This window comes from Fistularia commersonii, chromosome 22 (genome assembly GCF_037954325.1).
Source record: "Fistularia commersonii isolate RoL2024-O1a breed Wild chromosome 22, RoL_Fcom_v1.0, whole genome shotgun sequence".
Classification (NCBI taxonomy): domain Eukaryota; kingdom Metazoa; phylum Chordata; class Actinopteri; order Syngnathiformes; family Fistulariidae; genus Fistularia; species Fistularia commersonii.
This window is the reverse complement of record NC_141305.1, coordinates 747,107-769,548: the sequence shown is the minus strand read 5'-3', so window position 1 is coordinate 769,548 and position 22,442 is coordinate 747,107. Positions and strand designations below refer to the sequence as shown.

Sequence of the window (22,442 nt, the reverse complement as noted above, 5' to 3'; positions counted from 1 at the left end):
GGAGTAGCTTAAAAACACGCGAGGATTTAGTTTAAAATAAGAAAACGATGATGAATAACGTCACAAAAACAAACAAAAGAAAAGCGATACGCGGGGGGGGGGTATGAGAAATGGTTGAGAACCGAGTCGAAATCACAGGAAAATCTATATCGAATCCTAAAGTTTTAATCTGAGAACGAACAAATGAAAGAAAAAGGGATTCAATGAAATATTTTCCTTAGAAATCGTAGTTTTTATATTTGAGCTAAATCTCATTGTGCCGGTGCTTTTCCCCGGGGGGTAATTATCTTGATGCGTCATTGATCTTTGTCAGCGCCTGGGGGGAAAAAACCAAACTCGAACGGCGGTGTTTTTCGCCGCTTCTTCCAGGAAGTAGTCGGGATCCGGAGCCGTCGGAGGAGCGAGGGGTTCGGTGAGAAGCTGGCCGGCATGTCGGACTCCCCCGGCCGCTCCACCAAAGTCCACCTGCTGAAGGAGCCGCTGGTGACGAGGCTGTGCGAGGTGCTGGACAGGTCCTACGACAGAGGATGGCGTAGACTCGGGGAGCTAGTCGGCAGCGACGGCCGCTTCAGGGTCAGGTGGGTGAAGGAGGGCGGAGGAAAACACAACTATACCGAAAATGACATATTTTATCTTTGGTCAAGTATTTCTTTTTATATTCGGCTTTTCTGCTTCCCTCCTGTCATTCGTGTCCGTGTGTTTCGTCTTCATTTAGTTGTGTACATTGTTTTGTTTGCCAATGTTTGACTTGTAGATCTCAAAAAAAAAGATAAACAGCTTTTTTAATCAATGGTCTTTATCTTTTTCAAATACATTTATACTCATATTTATTGATATTGTCATTGTTGTGCTGCTGTGACAAAAGATTTTTTCCTATGGGGATCAATAAAGTATATCTTATGTTAAATCTGATCAACTACAACTTCTTCTCCTTCTCCCTCAAGGATATCAGCAGCCAATCACCTGCCTCTGTCTAACCCTCAGCCAATCACCTGCCGCCATCTAACCCTTAGCCAATCACCTGCCTGCTTCTAACCCTCAGCCAATCACCTGCCTCCGTCTAACCATCTGCTCTTCAGCCTCTTCACTCACGCCAACTAACTTCCTGTCCTCCATCAACCTCCTCTCTGGTCTTCATCTCTAGACCTTCTCCACCCTCAGCATCCTTCTCCATCCCTCCTCTGTCCACGTCCAAGCCATCTCAGTTTGACTTCACCTCCAGAACATCTACCATGTGCTGTCCCTCTGATGGACCCCTTCCTGATCTTCTCCATCTTCCTGGCTCCCGAAGAGGAACGTCCATCTTCTTCTCCGCTGCCTCCAGCTCTGCCTCCTGTCTTCCCCTCAGGGTCTCCAAACCAGACAACATGGTTTTTCCTTACATTTACTCCTGGCAATGACTAAAATGTATCCAGCCAGAAGATTGCTTGACATATATTCTTTCTTATTCACTTAAAAAAAAAAAAATCTCACTCACTTACTGTAAATTGTAATAATTTACATTACATTACATTACATTACATTACATTACATTTCATTTCATTCGGCAGACACGTTTATCCAAAGCGACTTACAATAGAGGACATAAGCACTGCAAATAACTCTTGCAAATACAAGATGCACAGGAAATATACAGAACAGTAAGCTGGGTTTGTTTTTTTTTTTTGTTTTTTTTTTTAGGACAAAGACGTACACATACACACACACACACACACACACACACACACACTGCATAGCCTAACTTGGTGCCTAACCTGATCTGGGGCAGCTCAAGCATCAGCGCAGTAAAAAGTCCTGAAAGAGAAAAGTTTTTACCCGTTTCTTGAAGGTTGAGAAAGATGATGTGCATTTATCTTTATCTTTATATATGTTCATAACTGTGAAATACTTCATAACAGCTTCATGTACAATATTTTTCATACTCTTGTGCACTCCTTATCTTTCACTTGGTACTTAAGACCTTAAGACACTTTATAGTTTTCAATTGTTACTTAAAACACTTTATAGTTTATTTGTATTTCTTATCCTCCCTTTTTTTCCACTGTCTATGCAATTTTCCACTATTATTTGTTATTGTTATATTTTTCTTGTAACTCTGGCACAACAATTTCCTCGGGATAAATAAAGTTGTTCTTATTCTTATTCTCATTCTTCTATATTATCTCTAACCGTTTCCAGGGACCTCCTTGCATTGAGGAGGAAGATCTAACCACTGCTCCGCCGTGCTGCTTTACTCCTGCTCTTCATCAGAGAGTGGGTTCTGCTGCTCACACTGCGGTTGTTGTTGTTGTCGTCCAGGGCCGCCGATGTGGAGCTGTGCTCCCTGAAGGTGCTGGAGGTGGAGGGCAGCCCGAGCCGGATGCTGCTGAGGCTGATGGGCGAGCGGGGCTGCACCCTGGGCCACCTGGCCGACCTCCTCCAGACCCTGGGGAACCTGGACGCCCTGGAGTGCCTCAAAGCACCAGGTACCCCCAAAAAACACCAGCCTTAGAAGATCCTCATCTAAGAAGCCGCGCCTGTGTCAAATAAACACCTCGGCAGATAGTCGGATATCAGACATTCTCTACTGATCGCAGATGCTCCATACAGAAAGAAATAAGAATAAGTAAATGAAAAATATAATAAAATATAAGTGATGTCTGGGTTTAAGATCGATACGTTTCAGCCGGACGGATAGCGACATGAGATATTATGACGATATTACCGGCCGGTAAACAGTTTGTTGACAAACAAACATTTGAAATGTTCCGGGCGAGTAAAACTGCAGCTTTCAGATTTGATGAGTTGACATTTATCACACGTGTACAAGTGCAGGGTAACGAAATTCAGTTTAAGATATGATAAGAACAACTTTATTTATCCCGAAGGAAATTGGTGTGCCAGAGTTTCAAGCAAAACGTAACAATAATAGATAATAGTAGGAAGGAGGGAGAATAAGAAATACAATAAAATATAAAGTGTTAAAGTTAAGGCTATCAAGTGTTTTAAGGTCTTAAAAAGTACAAAGATTTGAATATTCCCTTCGGCTGAAGGAAGAGGAATAGAAAAGGAATTAAAAAGTCTTGATAGCCTCAGCTTTAGCATTTAGCATCCAGTTTAGCATCCAAACAAAAGCTCAAAAAAGCAGCCGGTGCAGATATAATGAATAGATTAACAGTACGGTTGACAGATTGGTTCTATGTGCATAGTGTACAGATGGATATTTGCATTAAATTCAAGATTCAAAGAGTTTATTGTCATATGTACAGTGTGCAAACACGTTTTCCTGTACAACGAAACTCTTAAATGTGTCTGAAGGGTCCAAATGTGGTAAACTATGGACATAATTTACAAGAGGAAATGTACAGATAAGTTTTTCTATACATATACTTATATAGCTACTAAACTAGCATACTGTTGTGCAGTAGTGTGTGTGTGTGTGTGTGTGTGTGTGTGTGTGTGTGTGTGTGTGTGTGTGTGTGTGTGTGTGTGTGTGTGTGTGTGTGCGCGCGCGGGAGAGTTCAGCAGTCCAGTGGTAGTGAGAGTACAGTTGGACAGAAAACCGTCATTTGTGCGAATATCTGAGAGCGATGGTGACCTGCTAGCCTAGCGGCCGCGCCGCTAGCAAAGTGTCAAAGGCTCTCCGTCGTCCAGCCCCGCAGATCGTCGTCCAGCCGCTGTCCGTGGCGCTTCTGGTCGGACACAACCTGCGTCTCAGCTGCCACGCTGCCAGCAAATCTGCAGTCCAGTACCAGTGGTTCAAGGCCACGGAGGAGGTGCACTGACACACACACACACACACACACCTAAACACACACTCCCCCTCTCATAACTGACTGGAACCTGACAGTATGATTCTAAGGTTGCAGGGAGCTGATGGTCGTAAGCGACTCACGCGTTATTTTGGGATTCCAGGTTCCTAACAGCTGCTCCCCTGAGCTGCTGATAAGTCCAGTCGGGCTCCGGGACGCCGGCTTCTACATCTGCAGGGTCAACTGCGGGAGCTCCTTTGAGTTCAGCCAATGGGCTCAGGTGGACGTGATGGCGGGTACCGTGTCGCCCGGACAGAGTTACCAGTCCTTAGAAGGTCGTCTGAAGCTGGTGGTCCAGCCCCGGCCGCAGCTGCTGCACATCGGGGAGACCCTGCAGCTGGAGTGCGGCGCGGTGGGACGGCCCATCCCTTGCTACCAGTGGCTCCGAAACGGCGTCCCGGTCCCAGACGCCACCAAGCGGAAACTCACGGTGAGCAGCGCTCGCCGCCGAGCTCGCCGTCGAACTCCTGGAAGCCCGTCTGAATTCACATCCGTGTCTCAGATCTCCAGTGTGAGCGAGGACCACAAGGGCAGATACTGCTGCGAGATCAGCGGCGACGTCGAGAAACTGTGGACGGGCGAAGTGGACGTCGCCGTAGGTATGTCGTGCCGGACGGGATCTTTAGACGCCGCCGCGGTCCAGTAGACCCTTCTTTTCATTCTGATCATTTTTGCTCCAAACCGAAAGCACCGAGGATATCTGTCACAGTGTCAGGGGCGACGGAGTGCTCTGAAGGTAGAGTGCGCTTTGACCGATGAATGAATGGGAGTCGCAATCCAAGCATGTGTGCGGATGATGGCGTGAATATTAACCCTCGTCTAGAAAATCCTGGGATCTGAGTTTTGACCTCACAGTTAAGACCAGGGCATAGGAGAACACCATTAGCTGCAAGTGCTAACAAAGAGGTCTGGAGATGCATGATGTCTCTAACACGTCTTTACCGCTGCAAACGCCTGGGTTGCAGGTTCGTCTGGCTGCCTTTAGTTACTCACGCAAGACTTTTATTACATGTGGTGGGAAAAAACACAAAGCCGGCGATGTTTGGCCCATTTTCAATCAATCAGATGTTATTCTTCTGAGTCACAATCCACATTCCCCATGATCTGGTTTTCGTCTGCTGATGGAAAATGGTCTCCAACCGATACAGCGCCGGCCTAATCGTCCACTGAAATCCACTAACACAACTTGGGCCGGGGTTTTCGTCCAATCTGCTCGCAATCAGTCACGTGTAGATATTTTCTTTCGGTATGGAAGCTATGGTGACCGTCCCGCTTATCTGTTTAGTGCCATCATCCTCATGTTTTTGTTTTTTTTAGATGATGTTTACACCATGGGAGCAGGTATGTGCGTTAGCATCTATTTAAGGCTCACACAAAATCCCTCCATGTTGTTTTCTCTCACGGAGTTCCCTCTGCTTTGGGATCACAGGTGCCAGTGACTTCTTCTTGAATAGTATTCCTGATCAACTTTACGGTGAGTCCTCCCTCGGCCAATGATCCCCACTGTCGTCGCTAGCCTTGTAGCTAAAAGACCCAAATAGTGACCGTTGCAAAAACCGAACAACAGTCAAAATATCACTTTGGAGAAGATCAGATCTTCTACGGAAATCCTAATCTGTTCATGCAAGGACAGGAAGTGGAATCATGGGGGCGGGTTGCCTTTCACCCACTCGTCCTGGGTGACCAGGTGACCAGGGGATCAAACCACTGATCTACAGGTATCAGGTACACGTCATCCTTCTTCGCAAACGACAGGATCCAGACGTTATCCAGTACTTTCCTGCACACCTCAATGTGAAAGTATTAGAAAGTATTCACTCCCCGATCGGAACAGTCACCCTGCCCTCCTTCCAGGACACCAAGATCATGAAAAGTCTAAGGTTATCGAAGCAGCTGCTAACACGTCCCTGACTTCTAGTATCTCTAAAAACATTCATTCACATAATGAACTTTCTCTAAGAGAAATCAGATTCCTTACACTCATTGATTGGTTGTGTTCCTCAGGGCTCTCTTCTGGGTCCTCTGGTGTTCCTCAGGGCTCTATCCTGGCTCCTCTGGTGTTCCTCAGGGCTCTCTTCTGGGTCCTCGGGTGTTCCTCAGGGCTCTATCCTGGGTCCTCTGGTGTTCCTCAGGGCTCTATCCTGGGTCCTCTGGTGTTCCTCTGCCCTCTCTTCTGGGTCCTCTGGTGTTCCTCTGCCCTCTCTTCTGGGTCCTCTGGTGTTCCTCAGGGCTCTCTTCTGGGTCCTCTTGTGTTCCTCAGGGCTCTCTTCTGGGTCCTCTGGTGTTCCTCTGCCCTCTCTTCTGGCTCCTCTGGTGTTCCTCTGCCCTCTCTTCTGGGTCCTCTTGTGTTCCTCAGGGCTCTCTTCTGGCTCCTCTGGTGTTCCTCTGCTCTCTCTTCTGGGTCTTCTGAGTAATCCTTGGTTCCTCCCTCGTGTCCCGTCCCAGCGACTGACAAAGTGGCCCTGCTGATTGGGAATCTGACCTACCAGAACCACCCCCAGCTGAAAGCCCCCCTGGTGGACGTGTACGACCTCACCAACCTTCTGCGGCAGCTGAACTTCAAGGTGGTGTCACTCCTGGACCTCACGGAGTCGGAGATGAGGAGCGCCGTCGACGAGTTCCTTTTGTTGCTCCACAGAGGCGTCTACGGTGGGTTTGGATGAGAGAAAACATCTGACTAATAATTAATAATACATTATTAATACATTTCCACAAACGTTCCCAATGCAGTCTTCCACTGATCGAATATTTGGGAATCTATCGGTCATGTATTTGGCATATTTTCTCTAAATTTCTTGTGGATTTGAAGCTTCTAAGCCGGCTCCTCCCACAGGTCTGCTGTACTATGCCGGACACGGATACGAGAACTACGGCAACAGCTTCATGGTGCCTGTGGACGCACCCAATCCCTACCAGTCAGCCAACTGCCTGTGTGTGCAGAGCATCCTGAAGCTGATGCAGGAGAAGGAGACGGGCCTCAACGTCTTCCTGCTGGACATGTGCAGGAAGAGGTGATCCCCGAGTCCCGAGCAACGCTTGACATTCGCCCGTCAGGAGGTTGAACGCGATTCTTTTTGCAGGAACATGCACGACGACAGCACCCCGGATGTGGTGCTGAGGGTCACGGCCAACATCGTCTTTGGATACGCCACGTGAGAGCGACTCTCCATAAACAGCGAGACTTCACCACCTTTCTGTGAAGGACTGAGCGGTAGATGTGTCCATCTCCCTCTGTAGGTGTCAGGATGCTGAGGCCTTTGAGTTGAGTTCCAGCGGCTTCACCAACGGAGTGTTTCTCAAGTTTCTGAAAAAGCGTCTGCTGGACGACGAGAAGATCACCGTGTTGCTGGACAAGGTTGCGGAGGGTGAGTGAGGAGCAGAGGGGTGGAACCCAACATTTGCATGGAGGATAATCCATCTCACGTGTGCAAAGATAACATCTTTTAGCTGATCGGAGTAGCGGTTACAGCTTCCTTCCTTTGTGGAGTCTCCATGTTCTCCCTGTGTCTGCATGGGATTCCTTCAGGTTCTTCGGGTTCCTTCCGCAGTCCAAACACATGCAGGAGATCCACTGGAACTCTTAAACTGTCCATATGAGTGTATGAGAGGGTGAATGGTTGGTTGTCCATGATGCCCCAGAACTTGTATGCCTGGATATGAGATGTGAACGAGTAGAAATGAATGTGTCGCCCTGTGATGAACAGGTTCAGGGCGATTCACTCTCCAGACCTGCTTCCCCCAGTGCCAGTGCCTAATGAGCGCTGCACTGAATGAATGAATGAATGAATGAATGAGTGAATTTCTGTGTGATCTTTAAAGAAGGTACCACACCTGTAGATGTTAGAACTAGAAATGAGTGTTCAGATTCTCTGAAAGGGGGCTAAAAATGCCGTCCCGGCCTCACAGGGTGTTGAAGAGTAAAAGTGAACACATGATGTTCTGGTGAAAGGATGAGGGATGCTTCCTGTCCGCAGACATGGGTCAGTTCGTGGCCACGAAGGGGAAGCAGGCCCTGGAGATCCGCAGCAGCCTGTCGGAGCGCAGAGCCCTGACCGACCCCGTCCAGCCCGGCAGCGCCCACCACCTCCACAGCCGCCAGTGGGCCAAAGCTCACGGTGGGTTCAAGACGGAGTCCGAGGAGGAGGAGGACGAGGGCGCGGACCTCCCGCTCTGGGCTAACGCTTCTCCTCGGCGTCCTTCCAGAGCTCCCGGAGAGCATGTCCCTGGACTTTGACTGCGGGGCTCAGATCAAGCTGGGCTTCGCCGCGGAGTTCTCCAACGTGCTGGTCATCTACACGCACATCATCAAGAAGCCTGCGGACATGTCCTTCTGCCAGGCTCATGTCACCGACTTTCCACAGGCCAGTAGAGCGACAGGGAACCACAGAAGGATGAGTGACAGCTACTGCAGATGAAGGTTCCTCACGACATGTTCCTCTCCCGCAGGACCTGGATGTAGATCCGAAGGATATGAACAGAGACACCTCAGAAGAAACAGGCAGCTACCTTCTGTCCAGCAGCCTGCCGCAGCACTGCCTCTACACCAGACTCAGCTCCCTGCAGAAGCTCAAGGTGAGAACAACTCGCCGCCTCACAGGTAGATGAGGAAATGCTAACTCGTCACGTCGGCGCAGAGCAACGGTTGGAGCTTCTGCCTCACAGCTAGAAGGTTCCTGGTTGGACATCCACAGGAAGCCTTTCTGTGCGGAGTCTCCATGTTCTCCTGCGTGGGGTTCCTCAGGTTCCTCCCGCAGTGCCAACACATGCAGGAGGTTCATCGGAGACCCTGAATTGTCCAGACGCCCGAGTGAGAGGGTGGGTGGTCGTGTGGGTCTATATGACCCGCGCAAGTTGTATCGCCCGAGAAGGTTCATGCAAAGTTCTGGACCCCATGTGTTGGAGAGTAATTCTAATTCATGCTGGTCTAAGTTAAAGCCTGTAAAGAGGAGACTGAGGTTATCACAAGAAATAACACAGACAAGCGACTATTCTTTTGTGCCCTGCAGAGGGCGAGACTCAGCGCGCTCTTTGGAGGCGAGATCCAGAGAATCCCACCCAGTTCCTCCTCGCTCGGCTTTTTATTGTGTGAAAGTGTTCATTTACGTAACAACATTCATTGGATAGTATAGTTCATGCATATGTGAAGTTGTCCAGGATGATATACAGGGGTGGCAGGTTTCTCTTCAGAAGTGTTTATCCTCGTGAGATGTACGTTTACGTTTAGGTTCTTATCTAAAGATGTTTACGACCGTTGGCAGTGTAAGGACAAAAGTCTTTTGTGCTCTAGCATGTCTGGCTAACTTCAAGTGAGTAGTCGAAATAACATAGTTATAGAAATAGAGAGAAAACTCTAACGATTCCCTCCTGTTTATGAGACTATGAACAATCTAAAACTCTTCAGCATCATCACGCCATGTTGGTCCATAGTTTACAGATAACACTTCATACAACATCATGGTCGTCGTCCTCCACAGTCGAATCATTATCATTTTCTTTGTCTGAATCACTTTTAGGCAGTTGCTCATGTATCTGTCCAATGTAGTGAGTCCTCGGTCGGGTCTGCACTGCTACTATTGCCATCTGGACAAAGGCTGCGGAAGCCGTTTTAGCAATCATGCTTCTCAAACAAGGAATAACGCACATAGTAAATAAACAAAACAAAATAAGAATCACAATCACAGGTGTAAGGCATTTTAAAAGTATTTGCCACCAAGTTCCGTTGACAATCCATCCAAGAGGGTCAAACTGTAAAAACGACATTACAAAATGGCGGTGTCTTTTGTATTGTCATTAGAGTGAATCCCTCAATGACAGTTTTATCGGTTAGCATAGAATAATTAGCCGGTAAATTAGCCATTTGGATGGATCGTACGGCAGAAAAGGAAGGACTGAGGTATTTGTTATATTCTGAAAAATTCCAAATCTCTGACTCAGTCCTTGGGAATACACCCATATTATAGACCAGGTCTCACTTTCGTTAATTGAATGAGGTTGTATTGTCGGGTTATGAAACGCTGATATTGGCATTACCGTACAAACATAACAATCAGTTTGGTCTCCTGCTGTTATACACTGCTCAAAAAAATAAAGGGAACACTTAAAAAACACATCCTAGATCTAAATGAATGAAATATTCTTATGAAATACTTTGCTCTTTACACAGTTGAATGTGCTGACAACAAAATCACACCAAAATGATCCATGGAAATCAATTGTATCAACCCATGGAGGTCTGGATTAGGAATCACACTCCAAATTAAAGTGTAAAAACAAACTCCAGGCTGATCCAACTTTGATGTAATGTCCTTAAAACAAGTCACAATGAATGTGTGTTGCTTCCTGAGTGGACACTATGATTTCACACAAGTGGGATTGACTTGGAGTTACATTGTGTTGTTCAAGTGTTCCCTTTATTTTTTTGAGCAGTATATTTACCAATCGCCACCAGAGACTGTCTCGGTGTGGAGCGTGGTCAATTTCACTTCTCCGTAATCTGCACAATGTGTTGCTCACATACAACCAAACCCACAACATTATTAAGACAAGCATAGCAGTTGTTACAGTACCCGTCATTGTTCTCATTTCATCATTTTTTATCAATTTGAGATAGGCCCATCTTTTTTTTGTTCAGACTTGTCATTGCTTGTCTCTGCCTTCTCCTGCTGGGTTGGGTTCTCTTGTTTCGGCTGACTCATCCTGGATCCTTCCACCCTAAACGGCTACGGATCTGGTGGTTTCTTCACTGACGCAGCCGATGCCTTGAGACGAGTAAGACTATCCTTCTTACTCCCCTTTGTAGTCAGCCTTCCCCACCAGCCGGTGTCAGTCGGATCAACAGGGAGTGCCTTACAGTGGGATTGATGAATCCAAGTGGATCCTTCCGCAATTTTCACAGCGGTCGGCGTGGTCAGAAGAACTTGGAATGGTCCTTTCCCAGCGTGCTGAACTCCAACAGCTTCTCTTTATAACTTTCACGAAGATCCAATCACCAACTCGGACTTTCGCCCGTGGAGCAGATAGAGATTCGGGCAGATCATTTGCGTCTGTTACATCTCGTCGTCTTGGTGTTTTTCTCATGTATTCCACTAAGGTTTCTTCCATGTGGGCCTTCTCTAAGTCTGGATGGGTCATCGGTAGCCTGAATGGTCTACCATGTATTATTTCAAATGGTGTCAATCCATTTGCTGTGGGAACTATGTGCATGTACATTTTTACCATATCTATTAGCGGTGTAAAAAAAAAATCGATATGTATCGATATATCGATCCGACGGCTGACGATCCGATGCATCGACACGTCCGCAAGAGTATCGATCCATGTATGCATTTTACCCGTCTAGTTTTAGTCTGCGCTGAGGCGTAATTCTCACTCCGTGCTGCGGGAGGCGGTAACCTACTTTATCTCCACCTACTTCGCTTCCCTTCCCCTCTTTCAGCACAGTCTTTCAGCGGACACACCCTCTTTGGCACAGCACTCGCATTTAAACATTCGGGAGGCGGACATTGCTATGGCTGAGAAGAACGCGGACTTACACACTCCTGTAGGTTTAAAATCGTTCGTGTGGAAGTATTTCGGCTTCCGCAAAAACGGGAAAGAATTGGTAAAGGATGTGGCGATATGGAAAGAATGTGGAATTGAAGTTAGCTACCGTGGCAACGCTTCTAATTTGTCGGCTCACCTGAAAAGACGGCATGGTGTCGTTGAAGGCGAATGTTCAGAAAAAGCCCAGCGGAGTACGTTTTTCCCACAAAAGTTACCGAGCGGTTCGAAAAGGGCCAAAAACATATCGAAGGCAATTGCCTTCTTCATATGTAAAGACGCAAGGCCGTACAGCGCGGTGGAGAAGGAGGGCTTTAGCTACCTGCTGGAAACATTGGAGCCCAGATACAACGTACCATCTCGGCAGCACTTCAGCCAGTCATACATTCCCAACATGTACGCCAAAGTTGGTGAGGAAATCATTAACGAATTGAAGGAGGCACCGCGGGTAGCACTTACATCTGACGGCCGGACGTCGTGTACGACCGAGTCGTACATCACAGTAACGTATCGTATCGTAGTTAAAAAAAATCGAATCGAATGGAATCGTGGGGCATTTTTAAGTATCGGAAAAAAAAATCGAATCGATCGAATGGTTGCCTTGAGAAATGGAATGGTCATGATGGCTCTGATTTACACCCCTAATATCTAAGCACTCTAGCCATGTCTTTCCTGTATGTTCCATACATTTTCTTAGTCTCTTTTGTACTGTTCCATTTGTTCTTTCCACCAGCCCTGCACTTTGTGGATGACAGGAACAATGTTTCTTTAAGTCAATATCCAAAGCTTGACCCATTTTATTGACGACTTCATTTACGAAATGTGGGCCATTATCACTGTAGATTCTCTGCGGTATGCCATGGGTCGGCACAATGTATTTACAAATAGCTTTAACTACAGCTTCTGCATCAGCTTTTGTAGTTGGTGCAAGTTCCACCCATTTGCTTCAGCTGTCAATCATTACCAGACAATATCTATATCTTCCTACAGAATTTAATTCAATAAAATCCATGTGCATCACCCCAAAAGGACATTGTGGATCCGGAAACCTTCCTTTCTTTGGTCTTAAGTTTCCTTGAGCATTATGTTTAATGCATGTAAATGTTTTAAGTAGGAATTTAGGTTAATGGTATAGAAGTGTTGCGATATGAGTACCTCCATCCCTCCTGTTGACACATGGAAAGGCCCGTGAGTCAAAAGAGCCGCTGCTTTAAACAATGATCTCGGCAGGATGGGTTTTGCACTTGTCATCAAAATTCCATCAGAAGCTATTGCTCCTCTCTTGGGCCCGGATTGTCTTTCAGCAGCTGACGCATTCTCCTGAGCATCTTTTAGTACGTCATTATCAGTCAATGATGGCGTGGTAGATGGTCGGTCAGCATACATGCTGGAGTTTTGTCTTGCTGCTTCCTTTGCTATTTTATCAGCACAAGCATTTCCTTCTTGTCTCTTTTGCCCACACTGTCGTGACCAGTGGCCTGTTTTACCACAATGCCAACATGTGTCATCTCTCTGTCTATTTTGTCTTTTCTCATTTCCACTCCGATATTTAAATCTTCCTCTACTCCCTCTCTGGGGTCTTCGTCCTCTACGACCTCCTTGAAACATTACCGATTCTTCGTCATCATCATCATCTTCCATGACATAAACAGATGTTTCTTTGGCTGTTTGTAATTTCTCCGCATGCCTTGCATACGCCATAACACTTTCTACTGTCGCTGTTTCCCAATCGATCAAACGTTTCTTTGCCCGTGCACTTGTTTTCGGATCAAATCCTCTCAGCAGACCGAGTTTCAGATGTAGTTGGTAAGGAGAATCATCCTGCTCATTGAATTCTAATCCACTATGGTTTCTAAATTTCCCTTCATAGCGGAATTGAAGATGTGTAACAGTTTCTCCTACTTCTTGTTTGCATGCTGCTGACCGTGCATGGGCTGCGGAGGCTGCATGCAGTGGTCTTGCTCTGTTCAATACTGCTTGTACAGCAGCCAGATAATCTCCAACCATAGGACCATCTGTTGGATGTTGAAAAATCCTTTGTTGGAAATTTCTTCCTGTGTAATCGCCTCTACATCTTGCCCATTTTAATTGAAAGACAAGTCTAAATATGTGTTCTAACTCCAAGCCATTCAATCTATGTGACTCAGCTAGCTGGAAAACCGCATCTTGGAATGTCCCCCGGCCATCCTCAGGTTGAGGCAGAGCTGCTGCAGCTTCTTCTGCCTCAGTATGTGACCATGGCCTGTGCACACACATGTGGGGGTGATTCGCATCGTGTGGATTCGGAACTCGTATCATCGGATACATTTCAGCCTCATCTACGTTATAACTCCTGTTATGGTCCTTTCTCCGTGTGTTGTATGGATGTGTTGGTTTTACTCGTTCATCTTTGTGTATGTCCTCATATGCTGGCAGCTTTTTAAGATCTGGGTATGATGGCTGTGGAACCCCTCCCACTGCGCCTGGTGGCCTCTCCTGTGGTGGAAGGTCTCCTGTGGCGGGGGTTGTTGCTGCAGCACAACTTTGACGACTGTTTCATTATCTTCCTTCTGCACAAACATAGTTTCTTGACTTTGATCTTTAATTTGTCCTTTTTTCTTCTTTTGTATATTTTGTGTTCGTATAGTGGCTCGTTCTATCCATTTGTCACTCTTTTTCTTGTTTTTGCATTTTTTCTGTTCATCCATAAGTTTTTCTCGTATTATTTTTAATGATGCTAATCTTAATTTTCCATCCCGGTTATATTTCTCTTTCCGTTTTCTTACATATTTTACGTTGTCTGGATCCAATTTGTGCATGAACTTCACATCCCCTTCCAGGTCTTTTTCCTTTTTACTACTGGAGGAGTTTCCCATGTTACACCACAGGTTGTCGTGATTAACGATCAGTCACGATGTTCACAGAGATCATCGACTGTGTCGAGCTTCTACAGAACCTAGTGTTCTGCGGAAACAGCCGTCACTGCAAACCAACTTTCTCAATTTTAACCACAACCAAAAAAAAAAATGATGCACTTACTTCAGAGACTGACTCTAATCAGTATAAAAATCTCTGCGAAGTAAGAACACACACACCAGTGCACTCTACTTTCTTTTCTTCAGGGCTAAAAGTATAAACCTCTACTTTCTTTCTACGGAAAAAGTATAAACCTCACCTACTTTCTTTTCATGGACAAAAGTATAAACCATACTCAGTCTGTTAATTTGGTGAATCCTCCTCGGCCTCCTCGGTCCGGTCGGATCCCGTCAATCCAGCGGTGGCAGGTGTGAGGAGGAAGTTCTAACCACCGGCCAGGTAGAGAATTCACTCTCCGGGTCTTTCTCTCAGATCATTAGATCTGGCCGTCGACGGACTTCGCCGTGTCCTCCTCCACCGGCCACTTGGTCGGATGTGTTGGGATCCGGGTCACGGCACCAATTTTTGTTGGAGAGTAATTCTAATTCATGCTGGTCTAAGTTGAAGCCTGTAAAGAGGAGACCGAGGTTATCACAAGAAATAACACAGACAAGCGACTATTCTTTTGTGCTCTGCAGAGGGCGAGACTCAGCGCGCTCTTTGGAGGCGAGATCCAGAGAATCCCACCCAGTTCCTCCTCGCTCGGCTTTTTATTGTGTGAAAGTGTTCATTTACATAACAACATTCATTGGATAGTATAGTTCATGCATATGTGAAGTTGTCCAGGATGATATACAGGGGTGGCAGGTTTCTCTCCAGAAGTGTTTATCCTCGTTAGATTTACGTTTACGTTTAGGTTCTTATCTAAAGATGTTTACGACCGTTGGCAGTGTAAGGACAAAAGTCTTTTGTGCTCTAGCATGTCTGGCTAACTTCAAGTGAGTAGTGGAAATAACATAGTTATAGAAATAGAGAGAAAACTCTAACCCCATGCTCCTCCAGGTGACCGAGGTGTTTGAAAAGCGGTGATGTTTTTAACGTCCGTGAGCCGGCGGCTGGATTCATGTCCGGTGTCTCCTGTGTCAGGAGGAGCTGGCGTTCACCGTCTGCCTCCAGGGCGCCTTCGTCACCATGGACGAGGACGATACGGTCCACTGGACCAAAACCGTCAACATCGGCAGGCCGCTGATCGCCTGCCTGGACCTGCACCGAGCCGTGAGGCAGAACAGCTGCCTCCAGACCTGCCCGACGCCCCACAGCCCCGGGCAGAGTCCCGGCCCGGAGCCCCACCGCCACCACCGGCCGTCCCCGCCACCGGCTGCCGGCAGGGAGGACTCCTGGCCGCTGTACGACTCGGCGTGCTCGCCGTCCGACTCCCCCGGCGGGTTTAGCATCCCCATAGAGGCCGGCGACGACATGGAGGAGCTGCAGACCGCCATCATGAACAGCCTGCAGGTCCAGCAGCGATGAGTCTGTCCGCATCAGCCGCCGTTCATATCTCGCTAAATACATGATTTCTTTTTAAAACTAGCACTAAAGTAAAGGGTTAGTGGCTGTGAGAGCGAACAGGGTTAGGCAGAGCATTCTAGAAGACTGGCCTTTATTTGTATGCTACCAACCGCACCTGCACTCCTTATCAGTCAACTCAGCAAAAACGTTAGCCTGCGATGCTAGCTGTCGAAGCAACATTTCATACATTTCCCATAATCTGCTGCGGCGGCGGCGGCGGCGGCGGCGGCTCGGGTTCCCGGAGCTCTCGTTGTAAAAGCCAGGTGAATATATTTTATATTTCTATGGCTCGTTCTCCGGCTCGCCTTGACGGCGCTACTCGCCGTTGCTAACACACCTGTACGCTGGCTTTGAGTGTCGGGAAAGGTGCCTTCAAATAAAATGCATTATTTTTATTACTCTTATTATTATTACACCTATTCTTTTCCCGGCGGTTTTGAATACTAGTTAGCGTGCTGTTTTCCACCACGGTGGGACTGGAGAGGTGAATCGGACTCAACCCTCCTTCTACTAGTTATAGTTTGTCATAATGCGTCTCAGCGCTCGTCTGCTGCCGTCTGCATCCTCAGGGACGTCTGTCGAAGGTCCAGAAGGTCCCTGGTTGGATTTCACCTCGTGGAGTCTCCATGTTCTCCCCGTGTCTGCGGGGGGTTCCTCAGGGTTCTCCAGGTTCCTCCACAACCAAACAAACACATGCGGCAGCTTCATGGAGGCCCTACTTTGTCCAGACGCGTGAGAGAGAGAATGAGAATGAGAACAACTTTATTTATCCCGAAGGACATTGTTGTGCCAGAGTTTCAAGCAAAAAACACAACAATAATAGATAATAGTAGGAAGGAGGGAGAATAAGAAATACAATGAAATATAAATTGTCAAGTTAAGGCTATCAAGTGTTTTAAGGTCTTAAGTTTGAAGATTCCCTTCAGCTGAAGGAAGAGGAATTAAGTCTGATAGCTTCAGGTAGGAAAGACCTCCTGTGGCGTTCAGTGGAGCTCCTCGGTGGTTTCAGTCTACGACTGAAGGAGCTCCGACAGGACGTCAGTGTCCATGCAGGAGGTGATGGACGTTGTCCATGATGCTGAGGAGCTTCTCTGACACCTGCACCACAGACTCCAGCTCCACTCCCAGGACAGATCCAGCTCTCCTGATGAGCTTGTCGAGTCTGTTGGTGTCACCTGTCTTGATCCTGCTGCCCAGCACACAACGGCGTAGAAGATGACGCCGGACACCAGCGAGTGGTAGAACATCTGCAGCATGGTCCTGCAGACGGTGAAAGATCTGAGCCTCCTGAGGAAGAACAGGCGGCTCTGACCCTTCTTGATTATGGCGTTGGTGTTCAAGGTCCAGTCCAGTTTATGGTCCAAGTGGACACCCAGGTACTTGTAGGCGTCCACAATGTCCACTTCTGCACCCAAATAATCCTGTGTGAAGAACAGGATGGACAATCATTTGTCTATAAGAAGGAATGAATGTTTGCTGTGTCTGAGGTGAGTGAGAAGGTGAAAGGTTGTCTTTATGAAACAAATGATGAGTGAATGATGGCAAGTCTGAGGTGAATGAGAGTGAGTGTGTGTGTGTGTGTGTGTGTGTGTGTGTCAAAAAAAAAAAAAACCTCACTAACCCAAGCTTACTGTTCTGTATATTTCCTGTGCATCTTGTATTTGCAGGTGTATTTGCAGTCCTTATGTCGCTTTGGATAAAAGCGTCTGCCAAATGTAATGTAACGTGTGTGTGTGTGTGTGTGTGTGTGTGTGTGTGTGTGAAGGCTTGTGTGTCTAGATGACGTGTGAATGATTGTATTTCCACACAACCTGTGGATAATTGTATGTCTATATGAGGTGTGAATAGTTGTGTCTTCATGACATGTGTATGGTTGTGTGTGTGATGTGAACGGCTGCTTGTCGATATGATGTGTGTGTGAATGAATGAATGAATGAATGAATGAATGAACGGTGCGTCACCGTGTGACGTGCGAATGAGAGGGTTACTCAATTATTTAACACCATTTTGAGTTTCCTGGTGTCGGAGGACAAGAAGAACCCGGGTTCTTCAGTGTCGTGTTGTGATATTAATAAAATAGATAAAAATAAAGCCCTCACACGCACACACACACACACACACACGCACACTGAAAACGTATAAAAACAGCTCGTATAACCTTCACACATGCTGTTATGTGAGTGTATCGGCTGGACGGCCGTGAGCTGAGCGCGTCCTCGCCTGCAGACCTCCTGCCTGGTCCGGACAGGAGGAGGGAGGACGGAGCTCAGCAGCCGCCGTGAATAATGGATGGATGCAGGAGGAGGAGGAGGCGGCGGTGGCGGCGGCGGCGCTCCGACGCACGCTGCGTCAGGGAGCTGCGGAGATGCGGCAGGCGGAAGGAGGACGGACACCAGGAGACACATCGAGGGAGGTGGACCACCATGACGGCGTCCTGGACGAAACTGCTTTCTCACGCTCTCCTGCTCCTCGTCTCCTGCAGAGACACCCACGCAAGTAATTGATATTTGGGTTTTTGTCCACGCGGCGGCTCGACCTCCGTGCTTTTAACCTTGAAACATCCTCCAGGTGTCGGTCCTCTGAACATCTCATCCAAGAGGGATCCAAGGATCAGGGACCTTCAAGGGAAATGAGATGTGATCTGATTGTTAATATTATATGCATTTGTCCCTGTTGAAAACTTAATGCATTTGCAGGTGTGTGTGTGTGTGTGTGTGTGTGTGTGTGTGTGTGTGATAGTGAAGGATATGTTAATATTGCAGTAAGATACAAATATGAATTATCTCTCCCATTTCTATACAAATGAGGCAGGTGTTTTTTATCTCATCTATATACTTTATTAATCTATGAAATAATTAACTTTTTAAAAATATTTAATTCCTAATTAAATCTTAGAAATGATTCTAAGACCCGTCCTGATGGAAGGAGCCGCATCTTAACCTCACACTCACGTGGAAACCTTGCAGAACCACCTCGAGCACCTGCGCCATCTCGAGCAGACAGAAGTACCGTCATTTCCGGACGATAAGCCGCAACTTTTTTTCACTTAAACAACGATGCGGCTAATGTATGCATTGATAACGATTGCTAACGATTTTCACGCCGCTAAAACATTTTTCCTTGTCACATCAGACCGATGAAATGACCGGGAAATTCTGAGAATTTCCAAAGAAGACGACTTTGACGGTTATAGTGCGCAGGAGGAAGCCCAAGATCGCCGTCGGCTAGCTAGCAGGCGCGGCTTACATTGAGGTGCGCCCAATAGTCCGGAAATTACGGTAGTCTGATTACTCCAAAATGTCCCTACCTGTCATGGTTGGTACCGCATCTTGTAAAGGTCCTGGAGGTCCAGGTGGTCCCTTTGCTCTCCACAGGTCCTCGGCAGGTTGGAGGTTGTTCTGAGGCACAGATGTGTGTCCAGATGTGCAGGAGACCTTCATGCAGTCACTGTCACTCAAGGCTTGGTCCTCCCCAGCAGAGGTCTGGAGGTGTGCTGGCCTCCAGGGAGAGGAGAAGGTCCCGGGCACAGAACAGAAGGCCAGAAGCCATTTACGCCTCTCTGAAATTTAGAAACTTCGTCATGACGGGATCTTCCAGCCGGCGGCGTCCTACCGACCTGCTGAAAACATCTGACAGCCCTGCAGGGGCCGGAGGGAACCCTTGAACCGCCGGTCGGCAGGGCGACGGCGGTCCCGGGCGCCCCGGTGGTAACTTGGCACATCGTCACCATGGCGACGCAACACGGACAACCGGCGTAGACGGGATGCGATGTCGTATACAGACACTGTAATCACATCCCATAGTTTCAGCTCTATCGTCTACATGTCTCTCCAGAGACGAGCGGGCCGACCCCCCCGCCGCTGGAGCCCGTCACCCCTCTGCCGGCCGAGGTGCGGAGCGTCGTCCTGAAAGGTACCTCCAGATCTTCACCCCAGATCTTCACCCCAGATCTTCACCCCAGATCTTCACAGCTGTGGTTGTGATCACGACCATCCAGGTGGGAGTCACACTGAGAGTGTGCAGGTGCTGCGGCCGCTGAACGTGACCCTGGAGTGCACCTGGGCCGGCGCCCAGCGGAGGCTCGCCAACCTCTCCGGCCTCTGGAGGAAAGACGGGGAGAACATCGAGGGAAGCCAGAGGAACCTGCAGCTGGAGAACCAGCAGTACAACCTCAACAGGGGGTGAGGACCATCTGTCTTCTGATAATGGATAGAGAGCCATCTGCCTGTCCTTCTCTCTCTTGTTCCATCCATCCATCCATCTCTCATCCATCTCTCATCCATCCATCCATCCATCCCTCCCTCCCTCCCTCCATCCCTTCCTTCCTTCCATCCATCCATCCATCCATCCCTCCATCCATCCATCCATCCATCCATCCATCCATCCCTCCATCCCCAGTGTATGAATCAGTGACTGTCTTTCAGTCCAGCTGTGATCTTCCTGTCAGCTGAAGAACCAGAAGACATGTCTGATGTGTTTCTGATGTTCTGGGATCTTCTGTCTCTCCAGCTTCATCATAGCCGGCGAGGAGGACCTCGGCCGTTACTCCTGCGTGTTTGGAGACGAGGCTCAGATCGATTTCCACCTGGCAGGTAGGCGGAGGTCCCGCGGCTGCTCGGCGGGGCCGGCAGGTTCTCACCGGAACGTTCTTCTGCAGCCCCTCAGATGGACGACAAGCGAGACAAACCCGTGGTCAGCTACTTCGGAGACACCGCCGTGATCATCTGCAAGATGGAGGAGGCCAAACCCAAGCCGAGCACGTGGAAGTGGTTCAGAGGAAACGTGACCGCGGAGGTGGGTGGAGATCCACTTCCCACTTTCAGTCAGACCAAGAGGTTCCTCTGGGTTCTCCGGGTTCCTCCCCGCGTTCCACAAGCAGGAGGTTCGATGGAGACCCTTGGTTGTCCAGGAGTTTGAATGACGGGGTGAACGTTCGTGGAATGAAATGACGTCAGTTCTCTTCCTGCAGGGGGAAATCCAGGTTTCCTCGGAGGCCGAACGCTACCAGATCCTGAGCAAGGAGAAGGAGAGCCGGCTGCTGGTCCACAACCTGACCTTCGCGGACTCCGGCTCGTATTTCTGCGGCGCCGTCTACGCCATCGGGATCTCCAGGAGTCACGTGGAGCTGAAGGTCGGGGGGAACCACCACCCAGTCTCTTGTGTTATATATAGAAATTATATCATATAATATTATAACAATATAATATTTCATCAATATTGACCTCTTGATCTTCATGGTCATTTTCTGGTCGACTGAATCATCATCATTGTTACTCATAATAATTGTAATCATACAATATAATAATACTGATAAATAACAATAATAATCATTGTTATTATTATTATTATTATTATTATTATATAACAGAGAATAGGGTTAGATGGAGAAAGTTGATTGGCTGTGGCGACCCCTGAAGGGAAAAGCCAAAAGAAGAAGAATCATTATAATATCAATAAGCGAAACAATAATATATAATAATTAGTGTTAGTTATTTGTTGTGCTTTGGCAGAATTCCGCTCACTGATTGGCTGAGTTTTATTTTTCAGACTTTTTCAAACCAGGAGTTTGTGTTATTTCATTTTTATTTGGAATCACTGAATTCGGTTGATTAAATTATAATTCCTCAGTCACAGGTCCATCTCTTCAGCGTCGTAAGAACTTTAAATCACCTTCTTCTTCTTTATTTAACAACTTTCTAATGAATTGTTTGCAACTTGCAACTGTTTTGTTTCCTCTGACATGAAAGTTCTCCGTCCTCCCGTGTCTCCTTCGCTGAAGGTCATCACCTTCTACGAGCCTCTGAAGCCCTTCTTGGCCATCGCCGTGGAGGTGACCGTCCTGGTCGCCGCCATTTTGCTGTACGAGAGGAGCCAGTCCAAGAAAGGCCGGGCGGCGGATCAGGGCGGGACGGCGTCCGACGGCACCGACGCCCCGTGAGTGGAAGAGTCTCGGACGGTCGGCGTAACCATAGAAACGTCACCATGACGTGTGTGTGTGTGTGTGTGTCCATCAGGACCCAGGTGGAAGGTGACGGGCCTTTGGACAGCCCCTCAGTGAGGCAGCGCAGAGTTTGAAGACCTTCATCACCTGCTCGCCTCCACACATCTGCTCCACAACCTTAGAAAGCCTCACGCCGCCTTCAAGAGCCTTCAAGATGGACAGCAGTCACTTCCTGTGCAGATGGTGACTGCGGTTTCCGCTGCACATCTTCCTCTTCTTCTTGCAAAGCTCGTCGTCAGCTCTTCTGGCGTCGCCGAGCGGCGCCTCCTAGACGGCGAGCACTCGCCTTCTCACCTTCTCACCCTCTCACCCTTGTCTGGTCTGGTAAAGCGAAAGGTTTTCTGATCGGGTAAGACTCAAGCTCGGAAAGTCTTTCAGGCGACGCTGATCTCAAGCAATATCAATGTGAAACGTATTTAACGGAAAGCAATAAAGAGTCTCATTGTGACGCGAACGTTTGTAATTCTGGCATGAATATAATGTGCAGTTTGCATTGGATCCAGAAGCTGCTGCCGTCCAGTGGACGGAGGAAGACGTGCAAACACTTCATGCTGACGGTCATTCAGTCGCCTTCACTTCAGCGGAAACAAGGATTATTCAAAAACACCGGTCATTCAAAAGGATTATTATATTATACATATATATTTACATATATGTATACACATATGTATGTATACATATACAAATGTATATATATATATATACAT

The 22,442-nt window shown here is 47.7% G+C and overlaps 2 protein-coding genes across 4 annotated transcripts; both read left to right on the top strand.

Moving 5' to 3' along the window:
- The first annotated feature begins 320 nt into the window (after window positions 1-320).
- malt1 (MALT paracaspase 1) lies at window positions 321-16,138 on the top strand. 3 transcript variants are annotated; one of them, XM_086169657.1, is made up of 16 exons: window positions 321-578; window positions 2,299-2,465; window positions 3,634-3,755; window positions 3,895-4,221; window positions 4,294-4,390; window positions 4,480-4,527; window positions 5,109-5,132; window positions 5,221-5,265; window positions 6,237-6,440; window positions 6,625-6,802; window positions 6,872-6,943; window positions 7,029-7,156; window positions 7,766-7,906; window positions 7,995-8,152; window positions 8,238-8,363; window positions 15,312-16,138. In XM_086169657.1, exons 1-16 carry the CDS (start codon window positions 430-432, stop codon window positions 15,693-15,695), a joined length of 2,370 nt encoding a protein of 789 aa, XP_086025783.1. In that variant the 5' UTR covers window positions 321-429; the 3' UTR covers window positions 15,696-16,138. The 3 variants fall into 3 exon arrangements, with proteins under 3 accessions (XP_086025783.1, XP_086025785.1, XP_086025784.1); XM_086169659.1 differs by lacking the exon at window positions 4,480-4,527; XM_086169658.1 differs by lacking the exon at window positions 5,109-5,132.
- Window positions 16,139-17,976: 1,838 nt separating this feature from the next.
- Window positions 17,977-22,183, top strand: emb (embigin). Its single transcript, XM_086169653.1, has 8 exons — window positions 17,977-18,230; window positions 19,569-19,646; window positions 19,732-19,915; window positions 20,244-20,326; window positions 20,392-20,528; window positions 20,704-20,865; window positions 21,514-21,668; window positions 21,749-22,183. Exons 1-8 carry the CDS (start codon window positions 18,020-18,022, stop codon window positions 21,807-21,809), a joined length of 1,071 nt encoding a protein of 356 aa, XP_086025779.1. The 5' UTR covers window positions 17,977-18,019; the 3' UTR covers window positions 21,810-22,183.
- Window positions 22,184-22,442: the final 259 nt, after the last annotated feature.

Coding starts and splice junctions, on each gene's coding strand:
- malt1 (XM_086169657.1), top strand. CDS start 430: ATGTCGGACTCCCCCGGCCGCTCCACCAAAGTCCACCTGCTGAAGGAG. Junction 7,157..7,765: donor GCTGGACAAGGTTGCGGAGG/GTGAGTGAGGAG, acceptor TCCTGTCCGCAG/ACATGGGTCAGTTCGTGGCC. Junction 7,907..7,994: donor CCAGTGGGCCAAAGCTCACG/GTGGGTTCAAGA, acceptor GCGTCCTTCCAG/AGCTCCCGGAGAGCATGTCC.
- emb (XM_086169653.1), top strand. CDS start 18,020: ATGGATGGATGCAGGAGGAGGAGGAGGCGGCGGTGGCGGCGGCGGCGC. Junction 19,916..20,243: donor CAGTACAACCTCAACAGGGG/GTGAGGACCATC, acceptor CTGTCTCTCCAG/CTTCATCATAGCCGGCGAGG. Junction 20,866..21,513: donor GGAGTCACGTGGAGCTGAAG/GTCGGGGGGAAC, acceptor CCTTCGCTGAAG/GTCATCACCTTCTACGAGCC.